The 23,542-nt window shown below is 43.6% G+C and overlaps 1 protein-coding gene across 2 annotated transcripts in view; it reads left to right on the forward strand.

Moving 5' to 3' along the window:
• The window catches only part of LOC137436937 (protein cornichon homolog 1), a 141,592-nt gene that overhangs the window by 88,347 nt on the left and 29,703 nt on the right, over positions 1-23,542 (forward strand). For both annotated transcript variants that reach the window (XM_068131175.2, XM_078787072.1), the window contains exons 4-5: positions 3,406-3,518; positions 8,847-8,990. In XM_068131175.2, the coding sequence (XP_067987276.1) occupies positions 3,406-3,518; positions 8,847-8,990 (257 nt within the window). The remainder of the gene's footprint in view (positions 1-3,405; positions 3,519-8,846; positions 8,991-23,542) is intronic.

Raw genomic sequence — 23,542 nt, forward strand, 5'->3', positions numbered from 1 at the left:
AATCATTCCCTGATAGAGGAATCATATGCACAGCCATTCCCTGATAGAGGAATCATATGCACAATCATTCCCTGATAGAGGAATCATATACACAATCATTCTCTGCTAGAGGAATCATATGCACAATCATTCCCTGATAGAGGAATCATATGCACAGTCATTCCCTGATAGAGGAATCATATGCACAGTCATTCCCTGATAGAGGAATCATATGCACAATCATTCCCTGATAGAGGAATCATATGCACAGTCATTCCCTGATAGAGGAATCATATGCACAATCATTCCCTGATAGAGGAATCATATGCACAATCATTCCCTGATAGAGGAATCATATGCACAGTCATTCCCTGATAGAGGAATCATATGCACAATCATTCCCTGATAGAGGAATCATATGCACAATCATTCCCTGATAGAGGAATCATATGCACAGTCATTCCCTGATAGAGGAATCATATGCACAATCATTCCCTGATAGAGGAATCATATGTACAATCATTCCCTGATAGAGGAATCATATGCACAGTCATTCCCTGATAGAGGAATCATATGCACAATCATTCCCTGATAGAGGAATCATATGTACAATCATTCCCTGATAGAGGAATCATATGCACAGTCATTCCCTGAGAGAGGAATCATATGCACAATCATTCCCTGATAGAGGAATCATATGCACAGTCATTCCCTGATAGAGGAATCATATGTACAATCATTCCCTGATAGAGGAATCATATGCACAGTCATTCCCTGATAGAGGAATCATATGCACAATCATTCCCTGATAGAGGAATCATATGCACAATCATTCCCTGATAGAGGAATCATATGCACAATCATTCCCTGATAGAGGAATCATATGCACAATCATTCCCTGATAGAGGAATCATATGCACAATCATTCCCTGATAGAGGAATCATATGCACAGTCATTCCCTGATGGAGGAATCATATGCACAATCATTCCCTGATAGAGGAATCATATACACAATCATTCTCTGCTAGAGGAATCATACACACAGTCATTCTCTGATCGAGGAATCATATGCACAGTCATTCCCTGATGGAGGAATCATATGCACAATCATTCCCTGATAGAGGAATCATATACACAATCATTCTCTGCTAGAGGAATCATACACACAGTCATTCTCTGATCGAGGAATCATATGCACAATCATTCCCTGATAGAGGAATCATATGCACAATCATTCCCTGATAGAGGAATCATATGCACAATCATTCCCTGATAGAGGAATCATATGCACAATCATTCCCTGATAGAGGAATCATATGCACAGTCATTCCCTGATGGAGGAATCATATGCACAATCATTCCCTGATAGAGGAATCATATACACAATCATTCTCTGCTAGAGGAATCATACACACAGTCATTCTCTGATAGAGGAATCATATGCACAATCATTCTCTGATAGAGGAATCATATACACAATCATTCTCTGCTAGAGGAATCATACACACAGTCATTCTCTGATAAAGGAATCATACGCACAATCATTCTCTGATAGAGGAATCATATGCACAGTCATTCCCTGATAGAGGAATCATATGCACAATCATTCTCTGATAGAGGAATCATATGCACAGTCATTCTCTGATAGAGGAATCATATGCACAATCATTCCCTGATAGAGGAATCATATGCACAGTCATTCTCTGATAGAGGAATCATATGCACAATCATTCTCTGATAGAGGAATCATATGCACAGTCATTCTCTGATAGAGGAATCATATGCACAGTCATTCCCTGATAGAGGAATCATATGCACAATCATTCTCTGATAGAGGAATCATATGCACAATCATTCCCTGATAGAGGAATCATATGCACAGTCATTCTCTGATAGAGGAATCATATGCACAGTCATTCTCTGATAGAGGAATCATATGCACAGTCATTCCCTGATCGAGGAATCATACACACAGTCATTCCCTGATAGAGGAATCATATGCACAATCATTCCCTGATAGAGGAATCATATGCACAATCATTCCCTGATAAAGGAATCATATGCACAATCATTCCCTGATAGAGGAATCATATGCACAGTCATTCCCTGATAGAGGAATCATATGCACAATCATTCCCTGATAGAGGAATCATATACACAATCATTCTCTGCTAGAGGAATCATATGCACAATCATTCCCTGATAGAGGAATCATATGCACAGTCATTCCCTGATAGAGGAATCATATGCACAGTCATTCCCTGATAGAGGAATCATATGCACAATCATTCCCTGATAGAGGAATCATATGCACAGTCATTCCCTGATAGAGGAATCATATGCACAATCATTCCCTGATAGAGGAATCATATGCACAGTCATTCCCTGATAGAGGAATCATATGTACAATCATTCCCTGATAGAGGAATCATATGCACAGTCATTCCCTGATAGAGGAATCATATGCACAATCATTCCCTGATAGAGGAATCATATGCACAATCATTCCCTGATAGAGGAATCATACACACAGTCATTCTCTGATCGAGGAATCATATGCACAGTCATTCCCTGATCGAGGAATCATGCGCACAATCATTCTCTGATAGAGGAATCATATGCACAGTCATTCCCTGATAGAGGAATCATGCGCACAATCATTCTCTGATAGAGGAATCATATGCACAGTCATTCACTGATAGAGGAATCATGCGCACAATCATTCTCTGATGGAGGAATCATATGCACAGTCATTCCCTGATAGAGGAATCATATGCACAGTCATTCCCTGATGGAGGAATCATACACACAGTCATTCCCTGATCGAGGAATCATACACACAGTCATTCTCTGCTGGAGGAAAAGAACGCACAGTCATTCCCTGATAGATGAATCATACGCACAGTCATTCCCTGATAGATGAATCATACGCACAGTCATTCCCAGCTAGCTATGGTCCAACAGACATTTGAAAACGTATTCATAAACTTTGACTGATGGGTTGATGTCTGGCAGATTCTAAAGCCAGGGCTATGAGCCCAGGAGAATCGCCCTGGCATGGCAATGCCTGGAAAAGGTGTTTTTTTTCCTTTCAGATTGCTATAAAGAAGAGTTGCTAAAAGATGTATGAGAATTGAGAATGGAGGTGGAATCGCCATTGGAAAGAAGTTGTGAAATTAGACAATGTAATTGGCGGATAGGTGTTGGGCGATATTATCAGTGACATGTATAGTCCTCTCAGCTAATTCTGTACTCAGGCCACAAATGGTCCTCAATGTTTGAATTTTCATAACATCAGAAAGCAATAGAGGTTTGGTTAGCATTATATGTGGCTGTGAAAACGAGTAGGCCATATCAACACAAGTGAGGCTGTATGAGTATACTAAATTGACAAACGTTAATGGCATGTCTTTGTTCTCATGCAGCTTGTCCTGCCAGAGTACTTCATCCACAGCCTCTTCTGCGTTATGTTCCTTTGTGCGTTGGAATGGCTGGCAGTGGGAGTGAATGCCCCTCTGCTCTGCTACCATGTCTGGAGGTACATTGTCTTCACGAAACACATATTATACACATACCCAACATGTTTTTTAGTGGAATGCAGTTGTTTATTAATTAAATACAGTACGACCAGAAGCCCATGGTAAAAATACCATAATATAAAAACAAGAAAATAAGGAAGCCTTTTATTCTTGTGCTGTTTGAAATAACTCAAAAATGGAAGGTTATATATTTCTTAACAGCAAAGAAATTTTTTTGGGAGTGATTGAGGCAGCGGGTCTGTAGCCTATTACACAGCCGAGGTTAAATTTTTTGCCTGATTAAAAAATTGCAATTTTCCCATAAGTTTGGATTAATTTTAAACAATTTTTACTGAATTTTTTTTTTCCTCCAGGGAGCATTTCCATGTTTCAGGGTTGGACAGACAGACAGACAGATAGCATTAGTATGTACATGTATATGTATATATATATATATATATATATATATATATATATATATATATATATATATATATATATATATATATATATATATATATATGTATATTGTTATGTTCGTGGGGGTAAACAATGAAATACTTTAGGAAAGTTAGAAATGTGTAGTTTAGAATGCTCCATAGGCCGCGAAGAAGCCATCTCGATGTACGTAAGTCGGCCATCTGTCCAGGTAAGAGCGTTTTCATGTCGCCATTAGGGGCGTGGCATTGTGCTAATTAATTATAGGGCTTAAAGATTAATTCCACAGTGTGTAATTTGCCTCCTGTGGTCTTCCCTTCGGTTTCATTACATTCGACCAGCCAGGAAATGGAGGGCTCAGTAAAACAACGACAGCAGTATAATGGGACTCATGCACTCACAACGCCACCATGGCCGACAGAAACAGCATTTGCCAATTGGCAAGGGAACGACGTCATCCGAACATTCCCGAACAGCGATTAGACTCCGCCCCCCGACTCGTGATAGGGAGACCACGCCCCAAGCTTTGTGATTGGTCGGAGAGATGGATGATGGAATAGCACTCGGTGATTGGACAGAGAGAAAAGCCATCGTCGAACGTTCGAGAGCTGAAGAAAAAAGAAGCCATCTCGCCATCTTGGTCTCTTTGTGCTGGCGTTTGTTGGAGGTGGTCGCCTTCTTCTGTCCTGGTCCTGGCTTCACGTGAAGGAACGGCTGCGTTTCCGTGCCTGTGTGCGCTCGTGGGGTGATTTTAATGACATGGTGAGGCAGGGGCGGATCCAGGGGGGATGCAGGGGGTGCGCAGCCCCCCCCTCGATCCAGGATGAGGGTGCAGGCAGTGCGAATTTGCTGAACTGTTGGACCAGGGAAGAACACAAGGAACTGCAGAAACTTCCAAGAACGCACAAAATGCCGATTCTGACGATCATTTTTTAAAATTTCTGGGGGGAGGACCCCCAGTCCCCCCTTTTATCCCCCCACCCAGCGCTATAGTTTCATGCACCCTCCCCCTCCCCCTCCCCCTCCCCCTCCCCCCCCCCCCCCCCTCCCCCTCCCCCTCCCCCCCCCCCCCTTGAAATTCCTGGATCTGCCCCTGTGAGGTGTTTTTAAATGACGTGGTGGTGAGGTGTTTTTAATTACATGGTGGTCAGGTGTGTTTAATTACGTGGTGGTGAGGTGCTTTAATTACATGGTGGTGAGGTGTTTTTAATTACATGGTGGTGAGGTGTTTTTAATTACATAGTGGTGAGGTGTTTTTAATTACATGGTGATCAGGTGTTTTTAATTACATGGTGTTGAGGTGTTTTTAATTACGTGGTGGTGAGGTGTTTTTAATTGCGTGGTGGTGAGGTGTTTTTAATTACATGGTGGTGAGGTGTTTTTAATTACATGGTGGTGAGGTGTTTTTAATTGCGTGGTGGTGAGGTGTTTTTAATTACATGGTGTTGAGGTGTTTTTAATTACGTGGTGGTGAGGTGTTTTTAATTGCGTGGTGGTGAGGTGTTTTTAATTACATGGTGGTGAGGTGTTTTTAATTACATGGTGGTGAGGTGTTTTTAATTACATAGTGGTGAGGTGTTTTTAATTGCGTGGTGGTGAGGTGTTTTTAATTACATGGTGTTGAGGTGTTTTTAATTACGTGGTGGTGAGGTGTTTTTAATTGCGTGGTGGTGAGGTGTTTTAATTATATTGTGGTGAGGTGTTTTAATTACGTGGTGGTGAGATGGTTTGAATTACACGGTGGTGCGGTGCAATCGTTCCAAACTTCCAGTATGCACCCACCCCTTCCATACGTATGTGCTGAAGGGTTCTTTAAAAAAAAAAATTATATTAAATCTTCAACTTCAATTGCTTTTTAAAATGTAATATCACAAACGCTGCAAACAAATTTGTGCAAAATAATTGTTTGTATTTTGATTGGTGTAAATCATGACAACACAGCAACTTAGGTACAGTCATTATCCTCAGCTAAAACAAGCCCGTTCCTCTGTAACGACGCGTGGTGAGGCGAGCGCAGCAAGCCGAGCCAAGCTCGTATGTATATGCACATATAAACGCAGGTATATATAAACTTACCTGGTTTCATCTCACACTGCAGGGTTGTGGGCCCATTAAAGTTAATAAAGACTTAGAAAAGCTCTAAACGGGTGAGGTGTCTCAGAGGGGACTAACTATTTTCCAAGGGTATTTGCCGAAAGGTGTACTCTGAAAAATGTAATTTTAGCACCTGTGTTTCATTCAATTGAATAAAAACATGATTCCTGGCCCACCTGAGTTTAATTCGCAAAAGCATGTGGTTGGGAAGATTCCAATTCAAAACTGAAGGCACCAACAAATCAGTATAACTGCCCAGTAGGACCTATAGGAACCTTGCCTGCTGAGCATCCATACTTGTTGGTGGTAACTTCAATCTTGAACATGCTTTGTGACAAACAATTTCTGCTGGCAACAACTCGACTGAAAGAGGCCATCGATATGTGACGTTTGTAAACTGGGGGTAAGGGTGGGGAGAAGGGAGAAAATTCTCAACCTTTTGCTTATGGAATTAGGCGGCTCAATTATATTTTGCTTAAATTCTTCTTGGAATGGTATCTGGCTACTGTAGAGCCAATTCGAGACTTTACTACAGCCTGGACTTCTCAGTTGTCCGTTGTATAAATTTTTTGTCAGACAAAAAATCTATTGTAAATAAATAAATACATTTATTATAAAGAAATAAATGTATTGTTCGACAAAATAGACAAGGTTCATATGACCTTGAAATATGATGTCGTGGTGTAAAATAACATATATGGAAGCCAAATATTCACTCAAATTTCGTTATTCTTGACTTGCCACGAACCTGAATTCGTTTTCACAGGTCATGTGTTTCCTGGACGATTCACATGCCCGTGGGATTCTATTATCCATGATAATGCGCGAAGCAAAGGTCGATGTGTTGTTTTGAATAACTTTGTCTGAAATGATACTGCTGAAAATATTTGTCCGTCATAAAATTCCCAAGTTCATTATGAGCGCTCTTCAGTTTATAAAAGCAAAGAATGCTTGCACACTTTAATTTGCACAAATGTTGTTTGATGGGGAAATTAATGATGAAGAGGGAGGTAGTGCAAACCTTTCCAGTTGTGGCAGAATTACCTGGTGCAGGTTTTTTTTTTTTTTGTGTATACAGAATCGAGGCTCGTGTAAGAGCTAACACATTGAACATGAAAACATGCACAGACACCTAAAACATACAATGAAGGGAGCAGGAGACAAGAGGGGAGAGAGAGGGAAGCACACAAGCACAACAACAGAAGAGAACAGGGACGTCGGTAGATCTGTGGAGGGGGAGGGCTGGGGGAGGAGGGAGGGGTACACGGTATAAAGCAAATAAACACTTCCAAGAGGTTTTTTCAAAACAATATTATTTATTTTTATATTTAATATTAATATATCTTTTTAGCATGCTGTAATCTAAAACTTTTTGGGTTGAGGAATCTTGTTTGAGGAACTTTTCACAACTATGCAGGCAAACAAAAGCAAACCACAAAACTACAATGACACTCAGTAGAGAGCATACATCCGCCAGGTGAAGAGTTTATGTTTTGTATCCTCGAGTAGACCAGAAAATCACAATACAGAATCACATTTAATCAAAATCATCCGTCCACATCTTTTTAAGATATATTTTTAAGATACTTTTTGTATCATTTTTGTCCCCATCTCCCAATGGTGAAGAATCACTTTAAAAATTCTACTAGCCGGATCCGGATCTGGATCTTCACCAAAATTGAATTGATTCTTCCTTGTAACACACACAACCGGTCCACCAAGTTTCGTATGAATCCATCCATAACTTTTTGAGACATCCTGCTATATATGTTGGTTTTAGCCCGATCTCTCAATGCTGAAGATTCACTTTTAAAATGTAATAATTCTCATATCCGAATCCATATTCAGATCTTCACCAAATATAATCGAATAATCCTCGTCAGACACCCAACCTGTCCACCAAGTTTCGTCCAAATCTGACCACAACTTTTAGATATCCTGCTATGCATCGTTTTTGGCCCTATCTCCCAATGGTGAAGAATCACTTAAAAAATTCTAGTAGCCGGATCCGAATCCAGATCTTCACCAAATTCTAATCATGTCGTCCTTGTCACATACGCTACCTCTCTGCCAAATTTCGTCCGAATCCGTCCACAATTTTTTGAGATATTTTGTTCCCCGAAAGACAAACAAACAGACAGACAGGGGTGAAAACATTACCTCCGTCCACCTTTGGTGGTGGAGGTAATAAGGTTGTCCCGCTCTTCTCTTCCCTCAACCTCTCAAAATATTTGCTTCAATTTTGTGGATCAACTTTTCAAAATGAATAGTCATCGTCCGTAAACTAGATTACTTAACAACTCGGAATTTACCATAATTCCGCACAGATGTTGCATGCAAGTTGAAATGTTTTACTTTTGTGTTGAAAGTTTCATTTAAAGAAATTAAATTGCAAATTATACATCAAATGGATTGTAAAAATAACTCTTGTAAAAAAAATAACAATTATTTGTCATCATCCTCTTCCTGAAGTAGAAAGTTTAGCTCTTTCACGAGCCTCGATCTTGTACCCCCCCCCCCCCCCCCCCCCCAAAAAAGAAAAAGGTATGAAATGCAATGTTGTGAGAGTAACACCAATAACAGCAATTATGTGTGCACCTGGTCATTTTCGTTTGAACGCAGTCACACGGTGAAAATAATAAAACATGGTCCAGAGTAAAAGGATATTCTCTGAGGGCATCCTCAACATAATGTTTAATGGTTGAAAATTTTTAAACCTTGAAATACTGTATTTGAGATTGAAATCATCATTCAAAGGCAATGGTTTTCAGTGGTAAAGTTCTCATCATGCTGTAAACTTTTGTCTGTGTTCAAAGATACTTAAGAGGACCAGCAGTCTCTACTCCAGGCCACTATGACCCAGCAGAGGTACTCAGCACACAAGTGTTGGCCTATTGCCATAAAGAGGGCTGGTGCAAGTTGGGATTTTACCTCCTGTCCTTCTTCTACTACTTGTACAGGTGAGCTGCAGCATACCCCACTCCACTTTTGCAAACACATCAATTGATCAGGGAGCTGCAGTTCACATTTTCACTGCCGTCATATTCTGGTGGCCAAAGCACTGGATTTCTATCCTCCATTGCTGACCGCAAACCCTGGTGTTGGGCTAGCGGCTGGGGTGCCGGCTTAGGATCCTGGGTTCGAATCCCGGTCGATCGCTGAATTAACGCCAGGGGGGTTGACTCAGCCTGTCATCCTTCCGAGGTCGGCTAATTGAGTACCAGTTCACTGGTAATTCCCTGTTTGTCGTTAAAGGCGGCAAAAAGGGTTGGGGTCAGGAAGGGCATCCGGCCGTAAAACATTGCTTCAAAAAGGGTACCAAAAAAACAACAACAACCACAGTCCCCGAAAAAGGCCAACCCCCGCTTTGCGGGGAAAAATGGCCTCTAAAGGTGGTTTTTATTGCTGACCGCATTGCCACAGATAGAGCATTTTGTAAGTTGCTTGAATGAACTTTTGAATGATGGCATGTTTTGTGATTAGGAGAGCTGGCAGGATGGCCTAGCTGGAGGTATGCACATTCTCCTCAAAGCTGTCTAACTCGGGTTTTAATCTTGTTCCAGTTACAAACTGTCATCCCGGTGTTTCACAGGTAGGGTGATTCATCAATGTGCGTACCATCCCTCTGATAGTTGCTAAACGGGCATCTCGTGTCTGCCAGCATGAGCTGGTGGACGTTAGAGATCCCAAAGTGTCCTTCGTAAAAAGTAGGCCAGCTATCGCCGACACCCTGAACTAATTACAGGTTCCCGCTCCAACCTTAGTTGAACATCAGGCCTGGCCATACACTTGGGCCCCCTGCCAACCGCACAAATGTAGGAATAATTGTGGATGTTAAAGAAAAATATGCTTGCTGATTAGGCCCAAAATGGCCTTTTGTGAAATTCCTTCATGCATGACATAAATGTGATGGCGAGTCAGCCTGACGATTTGAGCACAATCTTTAATTGTGCATATATATACATATATGCATACATATATGTATGCATATATGTATATATATGTATATGCATATATAAATACAAATTCGAAAAATTAGATTTGTTTCGGGAAAAAAATGCATTCTTTAGGGAAACACCCTTTACATTTTCATCTATCAAGATTTAATTTTAAAAATAAATAAATAAATATAAAAAAAGGTTTAAAACTAAAAATAAATAAATAGTGTGTAGCCCTAAAACATGCTTTTTTGTTGTCCCCCGTCGCACCGCGGAGCGAAAGGGGGACTATAGTTTTCCCCTCCGTCCGTGTGTCCATCCGTGCGTGCGTGCGTCCGTTCGTACGTGCATACGTGCATGCATGCGTGCGTAAGCGAAGGACCGAATTCTAATTTGGGGTGTGGATGCAACCCACGTCAAAATCCAAGATGGCCGCCGCCATGTATGTCTGACGCTATGTACGTCTGAACATTGTGAGCGGAATATCTTGAAAAATAAGCTCACGTAATATTATTATAATAATAAGGTAATATTCACGTAATATATTAAAAATAATAATGAGGAGGGAAAGGCGGGTGGCTCACGTTTCTGAGTGAATGTGGCTCACGTTTCTGGATTAAGTGTGATGCCGATCAGGAAGAAGAAGAAGAAGCTGTACTACCAAATTCGTACACTTCCGGAATTGTTTGATTTATTTGTATTCAAATGTCTGGTAATTGTTTTGTATTTATTTATGCAAATGTGTACTTGTGTATAACTGTAATTAATTTAAAAGGGCTTCTGCACTATCGAGAGTTTTGGGGTTTTTTAACTCCAAAAAAACTAACCTTTTTTTTTCCAATTGTACACCGCACCTTTCCTATGCCATCTCCAGGCATTGCAAATCGTCATTGCTGGGCACCGAAGGGGGCTCGGCAGTGACGCACGCTGAAAGGGAGTACTCAGTTTTCACTCTGGTTGTTTTCTTGCTTTCTTGTTTTCTTGTTTGTTTGTCCGGCGATATCTCAGCCATCCTTTGAGCTGGGAAGCTGAAATTTCGGCACAATAGTGAGCAAGACCTTTGTCAAAAACTGTATTTTTGTTTTTTGATTAATCAAATAATTGAGGAGTTATTTAATTATTAGCGGTTAATGAAGTACTTATTTAATTAATCAAATTTCCTTTCTCTTCTGACCATTAACTCAGGCACCTTTTGAGTTAGGAAGCTGATATTTGGACATGCCAATGACCAGGTGATTTTGCTGCAAAGGCTATTTTTGATTTATTAATTAATCAATTAATCAATTAATCGATTAATTATTTAATTATTCGATTAATGACTAAAATTTTATTTTTTTTAAGTTACAGATTCTGATGAAATGGTGGTGGTTTATGTGTTCTCTGACCGAATTGATTAATAATTTAATTTTTTTATGATTATTATTTATTTATTTTCATTATTAATCATTTATTTATTTTCTTTCTCATTTGGCCAATATCTCAGGCACCTTTTGAGCTCGGAAGCTAATATTTGGACATGAGTGACCAAGTGATGTGGCTATCAAGGATATTTTTGATTTATTGATTAATCAATTAATCAATTAATCGATTAATTATTTAATTATTCGATTAAGGACTAAAAAAAAATTATTTTTTTTCAGTTACAGATTCTGATGAAATGGTGGTGGTTTATGTGTTCTGTGACCGAATTGATTAATAATTTAATTTTTTAATGATTATTATTATTCTTTTTTCATTATTAATCATTTATTTATTTTCTTTCTCATTTGGCCAATAACTCAGGCACCTTTTGAGCTGGGAAGCTAATATTTGGACATGACAGTGACCAAGTGATGTGGCTATCAAGGATATTTTTGATTTATTGATTAATCATTTAATCGATTAATTAATTTATTGATTAATTGATTAATTATTGATTAATCAATTAATTATTTAATTTTTTATGAATGATTTTTAAAATCATTAATCAATTTTCAAATAATTAATTAATTTAAAAATTAATTAATTAATTATTTATAAAAATTCATATAATTTTTTATTATTTAATTAAATTTCTAAAAGATACATCTTTGGATGAAGCACTTGTGGTTTAGTTATGCTATTAGCCAATTGATTAAGAAAATATTTTGTGATAATCTTTTATTGATTTTAATTATACAATTAATCAATCAATTAGCGTACACCTCTCCCTCCCAATGCAGCCTCTATGAGGTGCACTGCGGTATTGCCGGGAGCTGGAGGCGCCCCAGCAATGCCACGCTGTAGGATATTTAATTATTTGGCATGGGGGCGGTGTACTTTGAATGTATCTGTACTTGTTTTTTTGTTTTTTTGCCTAGAACACTCCCAGGCACTCACTGATGAACCTCTGAAAGTTTGATGAAGATCCGTTCAGCCATCTCTGAATAAAACGCGGACACACACACAGACAACTCGCGTTTATATATATATATATAAAATCGGGATTTAAATTTTTTATTATTTAATTAAATTTCTAAAAGATACATCTTCGGATGAAGCACTTGTGGTTTAGTTATGCTATTAGCCAATTGATTAAGAAAATATTTTGTGATAATCTTTTATTGATTTTAATTATACAATTAATCAATCAATTAGAGTACACCTCTCCCTCCCAATGCAGCCTCTATGAGGTGCACTGCGGTATTGCCGGGAGCTGGAGGCGCCCCAGCAATGCCGCGCTGTAGGATATTTAATTATTTGGCATGGGGGCGGTGTACTTTGAATGTATCTGTACTTGTTTTTTTGTTTTTTTGCCTAGAACACTCCCAGGCACTCACTGATGAACCTCTGAAAGTTTGATGAAGATCCGTTCAGCCATCTCTGAATAAAACGCGGACACACACACAGACAACTCGCGTTTATATATATATATATATATAAAATCGGGATTTAAATTTAATTCCAAAAATTGATCCAGACGTCTATTCTCTTTCAAACATCCAAACCGACAGAGGTAGTTATTTATCACAGCATCTGTAGAATTTTCACCCTTTTACTCAACTCCGTCTCGCTGTTATTTGGTGGAGCAAAAAGTCAACTGAGCTTTATAGATATTTAGATGTATATATATTGTCGTGTGCCGACCCTTGGTGAATACCTTAGGGTAGCACGGAAGGCCAAATAGCGATAGTCCTCAAACCTGCAAAAAATAACTCAACCGAAAACGGATTTGAAGTGCCTAAAAATACCGGCTTTATTGAAAGAAATGCTGGTAATGCAAAATAAAAACACGGTCAAATAAATCCCTAAATTAGGACGTCCCCACAACAGACACAAACACAGACGAAGGATAAAATTAATGGTGGATAAAATAAAGATGTGTGGTGGAAATGGTGGTTATTTAGTGCACTTAGCTCTGTTCACTGGTGGGGTCTCGTCAGGGGTCATAAAAATAGTTTGGGGCGTTGCGCGCGAAACAAGCTCGTTGGCGTGAAACAGGCCTCACTGTGCGTCCCTCCACTCTGGGCCTCGCGAGCGAAACGAACAGGAGTTGTCGCGCAGCTCGTCGTTCTTGCTTGGGGAAAAACTGCAGCTCTCTGTCGCCGGCTCTTCCGCCTCACGACCACAAGCCGGATGCCGGAACATGGCTGCTCGCGATGAATCCTCCCCGTGCACTATCGCTTTTGGAACGAGGAGAAGATGCCGGCACAACCGTTATCGCCAGACCCAAAACCGAGAAGGGGGAGGAGAGGAGCAATCATGACCATTTGCTATGGCATCCAAAACGAGAAGGGAAAAAAGTCCGCAGCTCCAACTATTTTACATGCCGCTTTCTGACGTCATCGGTCGTGATTCACCAATCAGCTTGTCCTTCTTACCAGTCCTCCCCGTCAATCAAAACCCTGCCCAATCACTGCCCTTGTGGGCGTGACCTCGGCCTCCTGACCTGTGCACTTCCCAAGTCAGGGTTGTCAGCAGCAGCGCTCAATGTCCTGGCTTCCAGGTGTGTTTATGTAATGAGTGCCATTAAATGTGTGATTCTAGCTCTACGTGTGGTGTATTGTCAAATGGAACAAAGGAATAAATACAGAGGTAACGACATACAAGGGACAATTTACCCATAATCTCTGTGCGAGTTTACATACCCCACTCCTCGTGATGGGGACGAAGATACACCTTAATCCGAACACACGGTCTACCGGATCCCTACTTATGACATGGTGGTTCTTCTTCTTCATCAGAATCGCAGCACACTAATCCATACAAATCTACCTGGTCTAAAGTAATCACTGCCTACCCAATACAAACATAACAATATTTGTATATATATATATATATATATATATATATATATATATATATATATATATATATATATATATATATATATAGTAAAGATCAAAGGTCATCCCCTTAGTTAATCCATCGCATGCACGTAGAAAATCATATACCCTTCTAAATAGTTATTTCTTATTCTATGTTAACTTAAGGCTCTGTTTCCCACTAGTTGACTCTGCGTTGCACCAAATGACATAAGATAGTTCCCCTTTCAAGTTTCCCCCAAATCGTCTCCTCGAAGTGCAAGTGACAGCTGGGCTGTTTTCGGCGGCGTTGACCGCCGTTGCATTGGGCGGTTTTCATTACCATCATTTTCACCCCAAGACTCCATCGCACACGAGGCCAGGGAGGGGGCAGGAGCCGCCGGATCACGGGCGTGGCACCACCTCGTCATCAAAGGTGGAGCCAAAGAGCCCTTGCCCACCAATCAGCGCCGAGGTGAGCAAAAACCGGAGGCGTGGCATAGGAGTTGGCGGATCATCGCGCCATGCGCGATATAAGCGCGCACACAAGCCTTTTCGCGGCAAATGCATGACCCAGCTGAAGCAGACAAGGAGAAAGAGACGTGAGGGGGTGCTCATATTGCAGCAATAGGCCGAGACCCTCTAGGTCCTATTGCCGGTCGGTGAAACGCAAAGCTGTGTTTGCCGGGTTTTCGCCTTGACCCCAAAGCGTAGATCGGAGCGCGCACTTGGAGCCGGACCTCGACGCCTACCATCTGCCTGGACCCTCCTCTGCCATCCCAAACCATCCCTGCCATTCCATCCTTTTGTGTATGTGAGTTTGTTTTGTGTGTCTTGTCCCTGGGAATAAGTTAAGCTTGTATAAGCTAGAAATTGCTCTGTGTCCTTCTGATCCTTCCATTTTCCTGTATATTACTTTTATTTCTTCTCTTCTTGATTTTGGTTTGTGTAAATAGTAATAAATCCTGTTATTTCCTACTTTTGCCTTCTTCTTCTTCCTCGTCCGATCGTCCTTGTCTTTTCCATCATTGAATACCTGTGGCACGATTTGGCCAACGTTCAGGATTGGGTTTAGCACTGCTAATGGTTCGAGCCGCGGGCTGCTAATCCGCTCGGCAAAATAACATCTTGTCAGCGGTCTCAAATGAGGTTGCTCACCTGCCTCGTGGAGGGAGCTGGGCAGCTTCAGGAGCGGAGACGGCCAGTGCAACTAGAAGGGGGATTAAGCCCCCCCGCTAAGCGGAAGCGCCGTACTCCGTTTCCGTAACAATTGGTGTCGGGAGCGAGATTCGGACCTGAAGTGCGCTTAGCGCACTCTAAATTCCGAGTGGTCGAAATTTTATTTTAACATCATAAATTTAAATCGTGCCATGGATGCTCAAGGCGACCGGATGCCGGTGGGGGAGATAGAAGAAGGGGTAGAATCGACCCAGGACCCCAGGGAAATGTATATGGGGGAGAGAGAGGAGGAGAGCAATGAGGATGTGGTTGCGGGGGTATCAGGTGCACAAGATGGCGCCCTCGCGCACGAGGTTTCAGGCGCACAAAATGGCGGCTCGCACGTGGTTGCGGCAGCTGAGCCCGCGCCACCAATGAATTTGGACCTGTTTATGAAGCAGATGATAGCCTTTATGGTAAAGACAGACGATAATTTCAGGGGAATGGGGCAGCAAACGGGCGACAAAATGGGAGCAATGAGGGATGAAGCAAGGGGTACTCGTGCGCAAATTGGGGAATTGAGTAATGACATGGGAAACCAAATCGGGGGATTGAGAGACGGGTCAAGTAATATGGGAAATCAAATTGGGGGGCTAGAAGCCAAATTTGAGGGTTTAGACAACAAATTTGAGGGGTTAGACAACGGGATGAAAGAGGTGAAGAATGGGTTAACGGGGTTAGAAAACACCATGGAAGGCAAATTGAGGGAAATAGGGGAGCAATCCGCCCGGGAAATTAAACAGATGGGAGATCAGATAGAGGAGGTGAAAATCGGGTTGGAAACTAAATTGGATGCCCAGAGGAATGATTTGGAACAGATGAGGGCAGCATCTACCAAGGAGATGGGGGAAATGGGGGAGGAGATCAGACGAGGTGTGGGCGAGGAGGTCGCGGGGGTACGCGAGGAGGTAAAGCAGGGTGAGGAGCGTATGGAGAAAGAGGTGAGAAATAGTACGGCTAGGTTACAGGGGGGCATAGAAGATCTGACGAGGGGAGTAGAGCAGCTGACGGTGGGACAAAAGGAATTAGGGGAGCAAGTGGAGAAGAACACTGCGGTAATCGGGGGGTTGAAGGCGACTCAGAAGGAGATAAAAAAGGAACTCATAGCGACGAAGAGGGAATGTCAGATGGTACACGAGGGGTTGACAAAGAGGTTGGACAAGGTGACAGAGGCAATGGGGACAAAAGAACGGGAAGTAAGGATGCACATAGAAACGACCAAGGTGGCATTAGAGGAAGAAATTGAGGGGGCGCACTGGGAAATAAAAGAGGTAAAGCAAAAATTAGAGGAAGTGGAAGAGGGGGTGAGTGAAATTAAGAAGAGACGGAGGGAAACTCAGAGGGAGATAAAGGAGGAAGTGATGGAATTGGTGCAAGGTCTGTGCTCAAATCGTGATGTGCTTACTAACCAAATAAAGAGTTTGCAGGTGGCGGAGGAGGAGTGAAGACGAGGTGCCGAGGTGAGTGGCGATATAATCGGGAATGTATATGGTGTGAGGAGAGATTCAGTCGGCTTGGGTGTTGGTGTAGACCCGGGTGTTTGTGAGAGGCCGCTGGTAAGGTGTGCGACAGGTACAGAGAGTGAAGGAGGAGGTGTGCGAGGATGCCCGACTATGGGGTATGTGAGGAAAAACTGCACGCCGAGGAGTGAGTGTGCTGTCGAGAGTGAGTTGGTCGTGGCGCAGGTGCGAGGGGGGGCACATTGAAGCGCGTGATGGGGAGTGTTACAGGGGATGTAACGGAAGAGTGCACACCTGTGGTGAGTGTTACAGAGGGCGTAACGGGAGAGTGTGCACAAGAGGATGCGCGAGAAAGGTGTGTAACAGAGGAGTGCATGATTACAGAGTGCGCTGTCGAGAGTAAGGGTGAATGCGTGACCGAGTGTGGTGGTGAGAGTAGTGAGAGTGACATGGAGCACGAGTTGGTTGTGGCAGGTGAGAGAGAATGTACACCTGGAATGAAAGGATGCACACCTGGAATGGTCGAGCGCGTGTGGGAATGCACACTTGAGTTGGTAGTGAAGCACGTGATTGGGTGTGCAGGTGAGTGCACACCCGTGGTTGTCACAGAGGATGTGACCGAGGAGTGGGCGAGAAGAGGTGTGTTGATGAGGTGTGCGAACGACGAGTGTGTGCCAAGGTGTGCGGTGGTCAGGTGTGTGACGAAGTCTGTGAGCGTAATGAGTGTACCTGGGGGTTGTGTAAGAGAAGGTGCAATGACGGAGTGTATGGAGACACTTGGATGTGCGAATAAGGAACGGAACGCGTGGTGTGAGCATGCAAGTGAAGCATCGACGTTAAACGGAGCAGCGGTTAGATCGACTTTTAGCCGAAGCGAGCCCTCGGTTCGTGCCGGGCTTTGTGTGCAGCGGGAACCAGCGGGGATCGTAACCACGGCGGTTTCGAAAGAACCGCCGTGCGCGATCCACGCCGGGCCTCGCTCTGAACAGTCGCGTCCGTGCTCCGCTAAGCGGAGCGGGCGGCCCAGTTCGAGGACAGGTAGGAAGGGTCGACACGGCGACCCCTTATGGTTGCGGCGTTCCGGCCGGCCAAGATTGGGGCATCAAACGGTTCCATGCCGAGATGGTGCGTGGAATCTCGGCCCGAGTAAGCCTCCTTCCCTGCACCGAATGCCGGACGGACCCAACCGCCGGCAACGAACCACCCGCATTCATTGCTCGGCTTTGCGAAGCCGAGTTTTAATAATGTAAAGACGCACCGAGGCTTAAGTTAAAGGACATTTGGTAGGGATAGGGAATTTGTGATTGACAAAATTTGATTGGCAACTGATTGGTAAACTGATTGGCAGATGATTGGCAAATTTTTGATTGGCTGGAATTTGATGGGCAAAATTGATAGTGGGAGATACCCGATGTGATGGGATGGCAACTCTGCCATCCCTCACACAGATGGGGCACATGAGCTATAGTTTTATGGGGGTTGGCAGTGAAAGCTCGCCGAGGGAGGGTTAGGATAATGTATAGGGACCTAGAGATGACCATAGGTAACGGTAGAGGTAAGTAGCGACATTATACCTGTAGTGGGGACGTGGAGAGTAGGGTAGTTGGATTATAATGACGAGGGAGCGCAATAATGTAAGGGGCGACGGGGAAGCGCGAGTTTCAGAGGGGGATAGTTAGATCAGATGATGCTGTGTGTGTGTGTAAAGGTGTATTCAGTAGCGTATTGTGAAAAGTGTGAGGTGATTGTGGATTGTATTGAGCGTGGAAGTGTATGGAGCAGTGCATGAGGAACAATTGTGGTTGTGCATTGTATTGAATGATTGAAGAAGCCTGGGAGGAAGGAGGGTGCAGGTGGCACCAGGTGTGATTGCAGAGGTGTGCAAGTGAACAGGTGTATGGAGCAGTGTATGAGGAGTAATGGTGATTGAGTGTTGTGTTGAGCAAATGGTCCTGGAGGAAGGAGGGTGCAGGAAGCACCAGGTGTAGGAGTGATTGCACAGGTGTGCAATACAGGTGAGCATGGTTGAATGGAATAAATGGTATGAAATATATGGAGTATGGAATGGATGGTGTGGAGTGAGCATGGTGGAAACTGTGGAGTGGAGTGAATGGTGCGAAGGCAGTGGATGGGGAGGATGGACACCATCACGAATACCCGGGGAGGGTAGTTTAAGAGATAGGTAGAGGGAGTAGGTAAATTGTGGTTGGATATTGGCATCTGTGGTGCGTGGTGGAAGAATGGTGTTTGGATGGGTGCATTAGTGACGTGGAAATGGCTGGGCGTGTGGCCTGTTAGTGTGTGTAGTTAAATGGGCACTCCGCCACTGTTAGGATGTCGGCCAGGTGAGGCCACAGGTGGGCTCTGGGAGCCGTTAGAGTTGTGGATGGGGCCCGAGGATCTGGAGGACGGACCCGGGTAGCCCAGTGCCAGAGCGGGCACCGAGTGGGGAGAGCGCCAGAGGGCCGTCCCCAGGTAGATAGGTTAAGTAAGGAGCAGGTAAGCTCGGAGGCAACTGCAGTGGTGGAGGTGTGCAGCTGGGTAGACCTGCTGGGAGAGCCACACGACTCAGCCCAGAAATTGTGCGAAGGCACAGGGAGTTGAATCGGAATTGAATCGGGGAGTGAGACCACAAATTGATGAAGCACCACAGTTTGGTCAATGGGAATTTGGTTCTTAAAACCGCATAGAGTGTAAGATGGCCAATGGATTGGCAGGGAAAGACCCCAGGTAGTGTAAAGTGTATTAAAGTCATTTAGAGGATAGTTAGGATTAAGAATCTCCTCGCATCATCTTCATCCACTCACCTGAGGTGACAGAACTCCACACCATGCCATGGTTTTTATTATTTTTGTGCAAATGTTTGGAATGTGAGACGCATCATGACATGGGTGTGACATTGTGCTGATGTTCCATCTCTCCCTCCTTAAGAGGGATTGATGATGAATTGGGGATGGCAAATTTTGCATTAATGGGATTGTGACGAGTTTGGTATAGGGGAAATATGGGGAAGACGTGACATTAGTGACGAATTGGTAAGGGTGTAGATTTTTGTAAATATGGGGTAAGGGCAAGGGTAGAGTAGGTAACAGGGGGGGGTGACGTATGGTAGGGACGAGCTTTTCTCCGCTCAGTCTCCAGACGCACCTCACTCTGCATTGCCTTCGTTGATGTGCACCCTTGTGACCTTACCCCTCACTCACCTGTCTTCTCTGTCTTCCTTCCCCGACCCATGGATCGTGCTCTCTGGGCACTGAGGGGAGCGTGCGGGAGTTCGCCATTGTGTGCCCGAATCCTCGCAACCAGCTGCCTGCATCCACGCACCACTTATGGACCACATGTCTGTGGCTGAGCACCACGCATGGACCCCACGGGTTGGGGCATGGCCCCTCTGCTGGGACCGGCCACGATGGCCCAAGATCTTGCTTGCGGACCCGGTGAGGTGGCACCAAGCCCACAGGTGAACCACCCATAGTCGGCCACTGTGGGCCATAAATAAAAATGGACACGTTCTGTGCTTTTTATATCCACCAAATAGGCCGCAACCAAGAAGATGAAGTTGACAACATCTGGAAGAACAATGGCCAGCAGAGGGAGCCGAAGAACAAGACCACCAACAGGGGTTTTTAATTTTTTTATTTTTTGAACTGTGGTGACTGTGCACTGACTGGTGCTTTGGTGCTCTTTATTGGTGCTGGTGCGTCGATGCAGTGCATGCTGTCTTCCCCCCCCCCCCCCCCCCAAAAAAGAAAAATCGCAGGTCCTGGGTTGCAGTGTAAATGCAATCAGTGTCACTTATACAAAAAAAAAAGAAAAAGAAAAATCAGTGTCACTTGTAAATAATGCTCCCCACCGTTCATGTGTAGTTTGAAAACAATTCCGCAATTCGGTTATCCTGTGGGCGTGAATCTGTTCGGAAGGGTGCAATGCAGCAGAGGGACATACTTATTTGTGTTTTAAAACGGTCGCACTCAGGGTCAGGTTAATTGTAGAAGGAACTACACCTACGTGTCACACTAAGTGAAAGTTTTATAGGCCCGGGACGTGCATGGAGGATGAGGGTGCAGTGTTGTGGATTTGAGAATCCTATAATTGTTGTAAATATCACCCTGTGTAAATGTAATGATCCTTGTAAATACCTCCGTTAAGTGTAAAGATCAAAGGTCGTCCCCTTAGTTAATCCATCGCATGCACGTAGAAAATCATATACCCTTCTATATAGTTATTTCTTATTCTATGTTAGTTTAAGGCTCTGTTTCCCACTAGTTGACTCTGCGTTGCACCAAATGACATAAGATAGTTCCCCTTTCAAGTTTACCCCAAATCGTCTCCTAAAAGTGCAAGTGACAGTTGGGCTATTTTTGACGGCGTTGGCCGCATTGGGCGGTTTTCATTACCATCATTTTCACCCCAAGACTCCATCGCACACGAGGCCAGGGAAGGGGCAGGAGCCACCGGATCACGGGCGTGGCACCACCTCGTCATCAAAGGTGGAGCCAAAGAGCCCTTGCCCACCAATCAGCGCCGAGGTGAGCAAAAACCGGCGGCGTGGCATATGAGTTGGCGGATCATCGTGCCATGCGCGATATAAGCGTGCACACAAGCCTTTTCGCGGCAGATGCATGACCCAGCTGAAGCAGACAAGAGAGAAAGAGACGTGAGGGGGTGCTCATATTGCAGCAATAGGCCGAGACCCTCTAGGCCCTATTGCCGGTGGGTGAAACACGAAGCTGTGTTTGCCAAGTTTTCGCCTTGACCCCAAAGCGTGAATCGGGGCGCGCGCTTGGAGCCGGACCTCAACGCCTACCATCTGCCTGGACCCTCCTCTGCCGTCCCAAACCATCCCTGCCATTCCATCCTTTTGTGTACGTGAGTTTGTTTTGTGTGTCTTGTCCCTGGGAATAAGTTAAGCTTGTATAAGCTAGAAATTGCTCTGTGTCCTTCTGATCCTTCCATTCTCCTGTATATTACTTTTATTACTTCTCTTCTTGATTTTGGTTTGTGTAAATAATAATAAATCCTGTTATTTCCTACTTTTGCCTTCTTATTATTCCTCGTCCGATCGTCCTTGTCTTTTCCATCATTGAATACCTGTGGCACGATTTGGCCAACGTTCAGGATCGGGTTTAGTACTGCTAATGGTTCGAGCCGCGGGCTGCTAATCCGCTCGGCAAAATAACATCTTGTCCGTGGTCTCGAACGAGGTTGCTCACCTGCCTCGTGGAGGGAGCTGGGCAGCTTCAGGAGCGGAGACGGCCAGTGCAACTAGAAGGGGGATTAAGCCCCCCCGCTAAGGGGAAGTGCCGTACTCCGTTTCCGTAACAATATTTATATATATATATTTTTAAGAAACAGGAAGTAAATTCCTGTGTGGGGCTAGTGTGAAACAATTCTGACAACCTGGGACTCGAACCCAGGAACCTCATCACTTACACGGTGACAGCCCACTGAGCCATTGAGTCTCCAGGATATCCTCAAAGATTTCTCACACTAACACTGTGAGCTTTATAATGGCCGATGTCTTACATGCCTGCTCGGCAGACCGTTGATGTGAGTGTATGTATGTGTATGTAAGTGTGTGCAAGTGCATTGAAGATGAACTCATCTAACAATTTAAGAAACAGGAAGTAAATTCCTGCGTGGGGCTAGTGTGAAAGGATTCTGACTCAACCCAGGACTCGAACCCAGGAACCTCATAACTAATGCGGTGACAGCCCACTGAGCTATTGAGTCTCTGGGATATCCTCAGAGATTTCTCACACCAACACTGCAAGTCTTTATTAACTTTAATGGGCCCACAACCATGCAGTGTGAGATGAAACCAGGTAAGTTTATATATACCTGCGTTTATATGTGCATACACATACTAGCTACGCTCTCCTCACCACGCATTGTTAGAGGAACGGGCTTGTTTTAGCTGAGGATAATGACTGTACCTGAGTTGCTGTGTTGTCGTGATTTACACCAATCATGATACAAACAATTATTTTGCACAAATTTATTTGTAGTGTTTGTGATATTACATTTTTATAAGCAATTTAGGTTGAACATTTAGATTGAAAAAATAAACAAATTCAAAAAGGAACCACTCAGCACATACATCGGGGAAGGGTAGGTGCAGACTGGAAGTTTGGGACGATTACTCCTCACCACCACATAATTCAAAACACCTCACCACCACATAATTCAAAACACCTCACCACCACGTGATTCAAAACACCTCACCACCACGTAATTCAAAACACCTCACCACCACGTGATTCAAAACACGTCACCACCACGTAATTCAAAACACCTCACCACCAAGTAATTCAAAACACCTCACCACCATGCAATTCAAAACACCTCACCACCACGTAAATCAAAACACCTCACCACCACATGATTCAAAACACCTCACCACCACGTGATTCAAAACACTTCACCACCGCGTAATTCAAAACACCTCACCACCAAGTAATTCAATACACGTCACCACCACGTAATTCAAACCACCTCACCATCATGTAATTCAAAACACCTCACCACCGCGTAATTCAAAACACCTTACCAACAACGTTATTAAAACACTTCACAACCACGGAAACAAAAGTTTGAGGGAGTAGTTCAGTGACAACACACATTGCCCAGATAT

This window comes from Myxine glutinosa, chromosome 11, assembly GCF_964187855.1.
Source record: "Myxine glutinosa chromosome 11, kmMyxGlut1.1, whole genome shotgun sequence".
Lineage (NCBI taxonomy): Eukaryota > Metazoa > Chordata > Myxini > Myxiniformes > Myxinidae > Myxine > Myxine glutinosa.